This window comes from Pogoniulus pusillus, chromosome 6, assembly GCF_015220805.1.
Source record: "Pogoniulus pusillus isolate bPogPus1 chromosome 6, bPogPus1.pri, whole genome shotgun sequence".
NCBI classification, from domain to species: domain Eukaryota; kingdom Metazoa; phylum Chordata; class Aves; order Piciformes; family Lybiidae; genus Pogoniulus; species Pogoniulus pusillus.
In genome coordinates this window covers 4,536,707-4,547,582 of record NC_087269.1, presented here as the reverse complement: position 1 = coordinate 4,547,582, position 10,876 = coordinate 4,536,707, and the positions used below count along the sequence as shown (strand labels likewise).

At 49.9% G+C, this 10,876-nt stretch overlaps 1 protein-coding gene across 1 annotated transcript; it reads right to left on the bottom strand.

Moving 5' to 3' along the window:
• Positions 1 to 329: 329 nt before the first annotated feature.
• PRDX3 (peroxiredoxin 3) lies at positions 330 to 6,750 on the bottom strand. Its single transcript, XM_064144271.1, has 7 exons — positions 6,644 to 6,750; positions 6,487 to 6,565; positions 6,203 to 6,344; positions 4,413 to 4,548; positions 2,078 to 2,181; positions 1,257 to 1,422; positions 330 to 532 (listed from the first exon to the last, which is right to left on the bottom strand). Exons 1-7 carry the CDS (start codon positions 6,677 to 6,679, stop codon positions 479 to 481), a joined length of 717 nt encoding a protein of 238 aa, XP_064000341.1. The 5' UTR covers positions 6,680 to 6,750; the 3' UTR covers positions 330 to 478.
• Between the last annotated feature and the right edge of the window lie 4,126 nt (positions 6,751 to 10,876).

The following is a 10,876-nucleotide window of genomic DNA, read 5'->3' as shown; positions in this document are numbered from 1 at the left end:
ACACTAAAGCTGAGTGCCTTTTTTTGTTACATTCATCTCTTCTTTTGCAAAACTGATTAAAATTACAAATGCTGCATCCAAATTCTATTTTCTGTATTGCTTCCATTGTCTCAAAGGCTTGGTAGGGAATGTCTTTTTTTTTCATGTGAGAAAACACAGGACACTGGTCCAAAGCTAGTAAGGGAAAATGGAACAACCCAGTGTAAGACAACTGTATTTTATGTACTTGTGCTAGTCAGGAAGAGAAACCACACAAATCCATTAAGCTGGCAAAAGCAAGGAGGAAAAGCCTTATTTTCAACCCTTCTTTTTAAAACAAGACAAGGGAGTCAGTAAATATTTCAGTGTTTAATTTTTTTTAAGCATCAGAACATAAGAACTTTTGATTTAATTTTCTTTTTAATTTTCACAATCACAGCTTCTTCCCTAATGTCTTCAACTTTACAGTGCCTACATTTTGTCCACATCATTTGACTGTTTATTTATGCACTTTCTCAAAATATTCTTTAGAACCTTCTGGGTTTGGTTTGATCTGTCAAGAAAAAAAAAGAAATTAGTTACTATATGCTATAATTAAGGTTTAAAAAGTTACAGATTTGATACTTTATCCAAGAAAATCCATGCATGCCTTATAGAAGTAATAGATCAGTTTTATTTCTACACTTGCTTGATGTATTGGGATTGGAAGTAGATGATCTTTGAAGTGACTCCCAACCTAAACCCTTCCATGAAAGCCTCAATGATGTAGAAACTCCTACCTGCAAATTTCAAGTATCTAACACATTTTTCTCTGCAAGGCATTAAATAATTAGGAACTCTTAAGATAACTGGTGGAGAACTATGGGCTGGTGGAGAATTATGGGCTGCCCAGGGATGTGGTGGAGTCTCCATCCCTGGAGGTGTTTAAAAGGAGGCTGGATGAGGCACTTAGTGCCATGGGTTAGTTAATTAGAAGGGTTAGGTGACAGGTTGGACTCAATGATCTTAGAGGTCTTTTCCAACCTGGTTAATTCTGTGATTCTGAGAATGCAAGTCAAATTTAGCTACACTTTGTGTCTCCTAAACCTCTGGCTTCCATCACAGAAATCACACATTTAGTATCAGACTGATCTGATCCAAGCACTTAAAGCCTCAGATTTAGACAAAAGGCAAAGATTCAGTCAAGCAGTCCCCATTAAAGTGGTTCTCAGCCCTTCAGCCAGGCAGCAGTATGCCAGTGTCTATATTTAGAGACGTGGTATTTAGCAGATGCTTACTGTAGGGGAGTCTGGAGTCCAGTTTGCTGGGCAAACCTCTCCATGTGTTTCCACATACTGGAATGCTTTCACCAAGCGGAGAGTCTCTTCCACGCTGCGACCCACAGGGAGATCATTGACACTTAGATGCTTGATGATCCCGTTTGGATCAATGATGAACAGACCTCTGTAATTGAACAAAGAATTTAGGGAATGCACATCACATTCCAAGACCAAAGGCAAGGAATTGGATGAACTGTTTCAGCAGAGTATTCTGAGATGTACATATCAGAGTTGGGAGGAGCAGTGTTTGATGTATTGTTACTGAAGATGACCAGGGAGTAAGGAAAGGGACAAGGTTCCAAGGTGACCATGTAGTAACCTTCCAGTACTTCAAGGGGGCCTGCAGGAAAGATAGGATGTGTACTGGCAGGACAAGGGGTAGCAGTTTTAAACTGAAAGGGTAGATTCAGATTAGACATTACAAAGAAATGCTTTACTGTGAGGGTGGTGAGGCACTGGAACAGGTTGTCCAGAGAAGTTATGGATGCTCCCCTCCCTTGAAGGTGTTCAAGGCCAGGCTGAATAAGGCCTTGAGCAACCTGGTCTAGTGGAAGGTGTCCCCAGCCATGGCATGGGGGTTGGAATTAGATGATCTTTAAGATCCCTTCCAGCTCAAGCCATGCTATGATTCTGTGGCCAGATGTCCTTTTGCTAAGGTAGAATCCATTAGGAAAAAAAACCTAACAACTTCCCAGACTTTACAGAATTCTTGTGCAGTCTCCCCTGCATGTTTCATATCAGACTGTGTCATAGCAGAGTTGTCAGCAGTCTTTTGTTACCTTAGTGCTATGCCAGGTCCTTCTAGCAGCACACCGTAGTCACGAGAGATCTGTTTTGTGAGGTCCGACAGCACTGGAATATTCATTTTACCCAAACCACCACTCTGCAGAACAGAGCAAGATTGCCTTTTGTTACAGAGCATCTTTCAGGCTTATCCTTCTCCAGCAGCTGAGGGTGTGCCAGCAGCAAAAGACAGCCATGCCATTTGCTCCATGAAAGGAACCACAGCGGGGGTGGGAGGTTGTTGGTTGGTAGGTTTTGGTTTGGTTTGGTTTGGTTTAAAGCAGTCAGGAACATCAGATTTCTCTGGAACATGAAAACTTACTTTTGCACTCAGCATCTTAGACCTGCTTATTTCGCTGGTGAAAGGCTACCTATGACAACCACCACAAGTTTTCAGGCAATCTCCCTTGTGCTCCATTCAGGAGCTTTGAAAACCTAAATTCCTACCGTTTAGGTGTTCAAAGTTAAACGAGATGAACACAGTGGGGAGGGAAGGGAAAACAAACCTGCACACTGCAACCAGACAAGTCACAAGGCTTCTAAGAGCAAGGTAGGTCAGAGTTCTGCTCCTCTGTCTGTGTTGTGCATGCATTACCTTTTTTCTCCCCCAGATCAATTGAAATAGTATTTGGAGAGTCAACCAACATGTTTTTTTCAGTTCTGCAACATAGTGAAACTGAGGAAGAGATAAGTTCTCTGTCCTTGAAACAAGCCCAGAGTTTGTTAGCTTTTCTATTCCTGGCATTGTCAGTGCATCATTGTGCAACGTCAGTCACTGAGTCCCTGACCATGCAAATGCTCCTCTGCTCTGAGCACAGATACAGGAGAAGCCTCTGGGTGTCAGCTTCATCTGTGCCACCGTGGAATTCCTTCCACCCTTTGCAGGGTGTTTTGCTGCCGGTGCCCCAAGCAGTGCCCAACTTGCACACACCGAACAGCTTTCACGGGAGGCAGTAGAGTCAGTCCAGAGTCACACCCTGGAGCACTGAACAAAGCCTGCAGAAAATGAAATCCTCCTGCTGGGCTCAGCCAAGCTGTATCACATCTTGCAAACTCTCCTACCTGACTTGTTTGTCACAGCAGCAGAGCTGGGCAGCTTAGAGCACCCATCACACTGTAGCCTGCTGTTCACATGGGCAATGACTGATGGCATGGGATACTTGCACACCTTTCTGTGACACCTCAGATGCTTTACAACTAGCCACACCCCAGTGAGATGCTTTGTGTGGCCAAAAGCATGCATTTTATACGTATCTTAAAGAGCCTCCTATCCAGTAGGAGGGCATCTTTATTACCATGAAGGAATCTAAGGAGCTTCATTTGTACTGCAAAAGTGGAACCACTTCAGCAAGTAAGAGTTCATAATACAAGCACTCCAGTGGTGGTTCTGCTTCTGTCCTGAAGACCCCACCATTAGGTACTGGTTAATAACAACTAAAGACCTGCTGTTCATCTTCTGTCATGATGCAGACATCAGCTGTAACAAGCAGTTCAAGACAGGGACATGCATACTATTTGTCTTTGTTGGTGATCACACAAGGTGTGCTAGTTTGAAGCAAGCTGGAATGTTTTGGTAACAGAACTAGATAACGGGCAGTGAAATGAAAACAACTGATGTCAACTTCTCTCACAGTCTCGCTGAGAGCTCTGGGAAGAAGAGAGACTTCTTCTCCATTTTGTCTCTCACTCTTGCTTTGGCCTTAGACCTGGTCACATCTCATTAACCCTGCTCCTACTAACCCTGCTCCCTAACCTCTTGGCTGCACCTCTTTTCTTCCTGAGGACTGGGGTAAGGTTGAGAGAGCTGGGGGAGGCGTTGGGGTGGTTTGAGAGCCCCTCTTGGGGACTCAGGTTTCTGGGAGGGGAGTTGTGCTTTTGTATTGTTTATCCTTTGTATATTTCTGTATATAATTGTATATAGCTGTATATATTGTAAATAGCTGCTTGTAAATTCTGCTAGCTGTAAATAAATTGCTTCATCTATATTCCCAGGGTCCATCTGAGTTAGCTGGGGCAAATACAAAGTGTGGGAGGGGCGGGGTAACCCCCAAACCATCACACAAGGGTATCACCTAACTGTAAGACTATCAAGAGAGCACAATAAAGATGAAAAAACACTCCTAAATCATTAAGGAAAACACGAAGAAAACGGACATTGAGGACAGAATTATGCCATCAAATGAAGAAGCTAAACCATTCTGCGTATCTCTGCAGGCAGCCCATTGACATCAGTGTTTGCACAATTGTTCATTCAACTCTTCTTCTCAGGAGCTCTGGTGAAAAGCAAGCAAACAAAACAGCGTAAGCCCCAAACAGCTGCTCAGGTCATACCTTTCGTGGAGTATTTATCCAGGCCAGATGACAAAAATGGGAATCCACAGAAACTGCCACCACGTCACAGTTCACATCACGGAATTCATTTGCTTTGTTGCTGAAAGCCACAATTTCTGTGGGGCAGACAAAGGTGCTGGGTGGGAAGAGAGAGCAGGCTGTCACAATTCTGCAGGCTGTTCAGAGACAGCTCTTGCATCTGTTCCTAGGCACTGACGGCAGCACAGCTTTTTCTTTAGCATGATAATTGTGAACACGTTTCCTGCTCTGTGTTAGTGTCAGCCAGACTCAAAAGCAACAGCCATAGCCACAGCCACCAGGCTGAGATACCCATTTTCAACTCTCAGTTCCAGACATGTTGCAGAGATGGACAAACTGCCTGCTAGGCACTCTCTAGACAGAGGTTTGGGGACTGCAGCAGCAAGGACTGCAGGTTAAATCCTTCCCCACATGTCTATATATACCAGGATAATCTGGGTGATTCAAGTTTCCTGGACAGGTTCAACCCCATCTTTCCACCTTCTGGAACTTTCTACTTCCAGTTCTGACGGCCGTGCTGCTCACAAGGAGCCTCCAGTGCAGCCCTGAACTACAAGGGCATTGAGTCAATCATCAGCAAGTTTGCAGATGACGCCAAGCTGGGGGCAGATGTGGCTGGGTTGGAGGGCAGAAGGGCTCTGCAGCGGGACCGTGACCGCCTGGACAGATGGGCAGAGTCCAGTGGGATGGCATTCAACAGCTCCAAGTGCAGGGTGCTGCACTTTGGCCACAACAACCCCATGCACAGATACAGGCTGGGGTCGGAGTGGCTGAGAGCAGCCAGACAGAGAGGGATCTGGGGGTACTGATCGATACTCGCCTGAACATGAGCCAGAAGTGTGCCCAGGTGGCCAAGAGAGCCAGTGGCATCCTGGCCTGCATCAGGGATGGTGTGGTCAGCAGGAGCAGGGAGGTCATTCTGCCCCTGTACTCTGCACTGGTTAGACCACACCTTGAGTACTGTGTTCAGTTCTGGGCCCCCCAGTTTAGGAGGGACATTGAGATGCTTGAGTGTATCCAGAGAAGGGCGACGAGGCTGGGGAGAGGCCTTGAGCACAGCCCTACAAGGAGAGGCTGAGGGAGCTGGGATTGGTTAGCCTGGAGAAGAGGAAGCTCAGGGGTGACCTTATTGCTGTCTACAACTACCTGAGGGGTGGTTGTGGCCAGGAGGAGGTTGCTCTCTTCTCTCAGGTGGCCAGCACCAGAACAAGAGGACACAGCCTCAGGCTGCGCCAGGGGAGGTTTAGGCTGGAGGTGAGGAGAAAGTTCTTCACTGAGAGAGTCATTGGACACTGGAATGGGCTGCCCGGGGAGGTGGTGGAGTCGCCGTCCCTGGAGCTGTTCAAGGCAGGACTGGACGTGGCACTTGGTGCCATGGTGTAGCCTTGAGCTCTGTGGTAAAGGGTTGGACTTGATGATCTGTGAGGTCTCTTCCAACCTTGGTGATACTGTGACACTGTGATACTGTGATAACCCTCACCTCTGGGATCTGAGTGCAAGCAGAACCATGCTTGCAAGGCCATGTCTACTTCCTGAAGCACTCCTGGCAGCTAGAAGATGCTCTTCAGCCGCCAGATCCACTGCTTTAAAACAGAGTGGCTGTCTGCACCCAAGTCTGACCGCACATGCTCTAGGCACAGCCACATCTGCCCTGCAAACCTCACCGCTTCAGTAAGCAATGATCTGCAGCACTTCTGATGACCTTCAGCACGGCAGGAGGCCCATCTAAAAGGAAGGAAACCTGCACTCACAAGTCCAGGGGGTAGAAGAAGAGGACCAGGTATTTCCCCTTGAAGTCGTCCAGGCTCAGCTCCTTGAACTCTCCGTTAACGACAGCCGTTCCCTTAAAAAACGGGGCATGCTGCGTGACCGCTGGAGCAAACCGCGAGCAGCCTGCGGGGCAGAAAATGGAGCTGCAGGCAGCGCCGGGCCGCCCACAGCCGTTCCGCCGAGCGGCCTTCTTCCTCCCCCTCCCGAACGCCGACCGCCCGGCCCGGGACATGGCCAGAGGCGACTGCGTCCCCGCCGCACTTACCGAGGCTGAAGTGGCGGCAGGCACAGGGCAGGGGCCGCGCCGTCAGCCTCTTCCCGGCGGTGGCGGCAACGGTGGGGGCCTGCGGGGACATAGAGCGGGTTAGAGCCGCCGGGAGTGGGGCAGAAGAGACAGCAGCAGAGGTCGTTCTCTCACTCACCGCGGCCCGCAGGAGCCTGCCCAGCGCAGCAGCCATGTTGCGAGCGGCAGCGGCGGGGGAAGGCGGGCCCTGCGGGCGCGGGGACGGACGGGACGGGAGCCGCGGGGCGGGACTGGCTCCGCGGCGCTGCACGCCGGTGCCGTGCCCGACCCCGCGGCGCTGCTCGGCCGCGCGGTGCCCGACCCCGCGGCGCTGCTCGCCGGTGCGGTGCCCGGCCCCGCGGCGCTGCTCGGCCGCGCTGTGCCCGACCCCGCGGCGCTGCTCGCCGGTGCGGTGCCCGACCCCGCGGCGCTGCTCGCCGGTGCGGTGCCCGACCCCGCGGCGCTGCTCGCCGGTGCGGTGCCCGACCCCGCGGCGCTGCACGCCGGTGCGTTGCCCGACCCCGCGGCGCTGCACGCCGGTGCGGTGCCCGGCCCCGCGGCGCTGCTCGGCCGCGCTGTGCCCGGCCCCTCGGCCCTGGCCCGTTCGCGCTCCGGGTGACGGGGCGGTGAGAGGGAGCTGCGCTGCGCTGCGCTGCGAGTCGCTGTCCTCGGCTGTGTGCTGCGAGGTTTTGCCGGTGCGCTGTGGGCGCTGCCTGCGGGACCTGGCTGTGGTGTGCGGTGACGCCGACTGAACCGCAACGAACAGCGTGGCTTGTGCTCAGAAACCTTCCGGATAGAGGCTTCTGCGCTGCAGTTGGCTCTGGCTCGATTGAACTCGCTTAGGTGATAGGTTTTTTTGCTCACCATGTGTACTGATTTGTGCGTTACCCTTCCCCCCCCACTCCCCACCAAGCATTCACCCAGGCTGAACTCCACCGGCTGGGAGTTAAGGAATGAAGCCTTATATATTTACAGCTTAGCACCACTTACAAGCATATATATACACATATATATACACACATGCGCTACTTTACAGGTATGTACAACGATATACAGTTATATACAAGTTAAAAGCAATACAGAAATACAAGACCCCTCCCTCAGAATGCCCAGGAAGGGCTCCCAACCACCCTCCCATCTCCTTCCCCCTCCATCCCTTGTCTAAGAATCTCCTTTATGTGCAAGGTGAGCTGGAAAGGTCAGCAAGGGGTGTTAGAAGCAGAATGATTAGTCGGGAAATGTGCAGGTTCAGGCAGAAGAGTTACTAGGGCAAGAGCCAGGCAGAGACTGACTGGTCTGTGCTTGTGTCCTCATATTTATATGTCCCAGCAGAACAAGTGGGTAATTTAGACATCACTATATTTTCCTTTCACAGCCAATAATCTAATTTCTCTCATTAAAATATTCCAGTTGGCCTCAAACCAGCACATAATGGAACAACTAGGGCACATTAGCCATGTGTCTGCTTAACTCCTGTCACCTGGAAGCTGGTGCAAATCTCAGTCATTGCCCAGTTTCCCACACAGGCACTTCTGCACATCGTCAGCGCCTCCCTCAAGCCTAATGAGTGCCTGTGGCTTGTTTCTACCCTGGAAGTTTGTCCCAGGGCTGTTGTCTGCATGCAGCATCACTGGGGACCCACGCTGGTCCAGCCCTAGGAAGAGCAGTTAGGATGTGCATTAGCTCTGGCAGAGGCAGGAGAATTAAAAGCAAAACAAAAGACAGCAAACCCCAACACATTGAAGGCCTTCTGGTGGATGAAGCAGCACAGGAAAGGTGTACAGCTTGCAGAAGAGACCACACCTGATATATGTGTTTGTTTCCTTGAAGCTGAGGTCTTAAGAGAGTCTACTGCTGAAGCCCAGGTGCCCAGAACTCAAACTAAAGGAGGTATTTTAACAGCCAGGTACTACAAGGTTTCATCAGGCTGTTTATGATGAACACCTGATGCTGTCAGCAACAGAAATTACCTTCATCAAGAGGTGACAGCTGCCTGCCCTGATTAAGACCATGTGCTTGGAAGCAGCATCAGCTGTGTGCACAACACAGTACTGAAAAACAAATGTTTTCTAACACTCTTTGCTTCCCTTTGTTTCTTTATCTAAGTAGTCAAATTGAGTTGGAGCCAGTTTCACTTCTTGGTTTTGGTAATTTCTGGTTTAATATTCATATTTATAAAATCCCACAGCCTTTTACAAAGGGGACACCCTGCCTTGTGGACTAGAGAGAAGTCTGGTTTCCCTGGCAGGATAAGCTCAGCCCCCAGTTTCTGAGGCTAAAGGCAAAGACAAGCAGAGCAATGTCGTTTGGACTGAGCCCAGTGGATGCTGAATCTACATTTCTGAACAAATTAGCAAAGTTATTCCTGGTCTGGATCTGACTGGGATGGTCTGGTCACACCTGGAGGTTGTGTATAGCATGCCTGTTTGGGTTGGTCACTAGCTGATAGTAACTCTTTATTATGCCCAGAAACTCTTTGGGGCAGTGTTAGTGTTGTCCAAATTTATGCTGAGTCCTCTCTAAGCATCAGGACATCAAACGGTTTCAGTTACTGGTACCTTTGTGTGGTGCTCCTGAGTTTATTAGTCCAGATGTAGCCACTGACAGCTGGAAATGTGGCCCTGATCATCCAAAACTGTAGCACTTATCAGAGCAGCCAGAATAATGTTACCTACTCATATGTGCACAGAGATAACGTGTGGCTGGCTGGGCTTGTGACAAACACAGTGGTGCCCAAAAGGAGCTGGTGAAGATGGGGATGTTCTGCACAAGGGTGCAGGAGATGGACTGCTCTCATAGCCGTGGTAAGATGATGAGGAAGAAAATGTTGACACCCAGTTCCAAGCAGCCAGAACAGCTTGGTGACTGCCACTGGTAGTCCTGACCTTGCCTGGATGAAGCACAAGGAGCTGCACATAGGACACAGGGATCTGCATGCTTGAAACCAGCAGCAAAGCTCCACTATGCTGCTCACACACTGTAGGTAGTCCTTAAATCCATGTAACGTTCTACTAAAGCAGTGCTTCCTCTTTGTTCCCCACTGGAGAAAGTATCCTTTGAGCTAGCTAGGCTTCAAAGCTCTCTACTCCTCACTGCAAGCAGAGCTAAGTACATTGGGATGCAAGAAGTTAATCACTTAAGACAACTATTCTGAGTTTAGTAGGAAATATTCTTCCCACCCCACACTCTGAAGAGGAGGGTGGCTGCTAAACACAGATACCTCAATATGGGGCCCACCCATGTAGTCCAACTGCTTCCTGCATCCACTGCTTTCTTTAAACTCAGACATGGGAATTGCTTTTCGTTTTGGAGCTGTTCCCTTCAGGCTTAACCTGCCCCGGCAAGCTCTGAGTGTGCATTTCAAGCCTGCGTGCAAGCACAGTGCTGGGTCAGTGAGCTAGCAGTTCCGAGTTAAGGAACCTTATGTACCCCCCAGCTTTTCATTAGCACTTCTTTAAGGGAAGTCTGAAAGTGTGCGAGTTCAGTTTGGACTGTTGCTGATGAACCAGAGCTGCTGGAAAAGTGTGAGCTGGACAGGGACTCTGCTGGGAAGGTCACTGTGCGAGGGGGGTCGGCTAGCTGAGCTGCTTAGCTTATTTGCATGTCTGCTGCCTGAAAGTTAGGGACATTCTTGCTTCAAACCCCCTCAAAGCCTAAAAGTGGAAGCGAGTAAACTGTTTGTATGTTACAAATACGTCAGACAGAGCGTGGGTGAGCTGTGCTGCATCTCGCAGCTCTGCAAATGCAGAGGGAAGGAGCGGCTGCTGAGAGCCATGTGCGCGGTAGAGCTCTGGGAGCCCTTGGTGCCACAGCTGAGGACCGCCAGCGGTGCAGCGAGCGGCACAGCGCAGCCTGGGACACTGGCAGAGCGGTGACCATCGGTGCTGAGCGGCAAAGAAACCTCAGCCGTTACTAGGGGCAGATTCCCCGTGTGTAGCAGTGCAGAGTGGCACGTCTGCTGCGTTCAGCTCTGCCACACCAGCGCATCCCCCGCAACGATCTGCTCACCCGGGCAAGTCCCCCGTGGCTGGACAGCAGACTGTGTGCCCAGCGACGGCTGGGTCACAGCAGTTCCTTTCCCTCAGCTGTGGAAGCTGCATTGTGGCAGCAAGAAAAGGGCTATTGCTAGGATTTCCTGAGGATGGTTGTCTCACCCACAGATGATTATTTACAACTTCTAAGTTGATGTATTCTGAAGCAGCCTCCTTTCCCCCCTCCCCGGACAATGATATTTGTTTAAAACTCTTTGTTTAAACTCTTGGCTTGCAGGTGGGGAAATATTGCTCATGCTTTGTTATGAATGCAGAATAATTCAGCTTCTCAGGCTTCTGGGCAAAAGCTTGAACTACTGCCATTTAACAGGCAGTTTGTT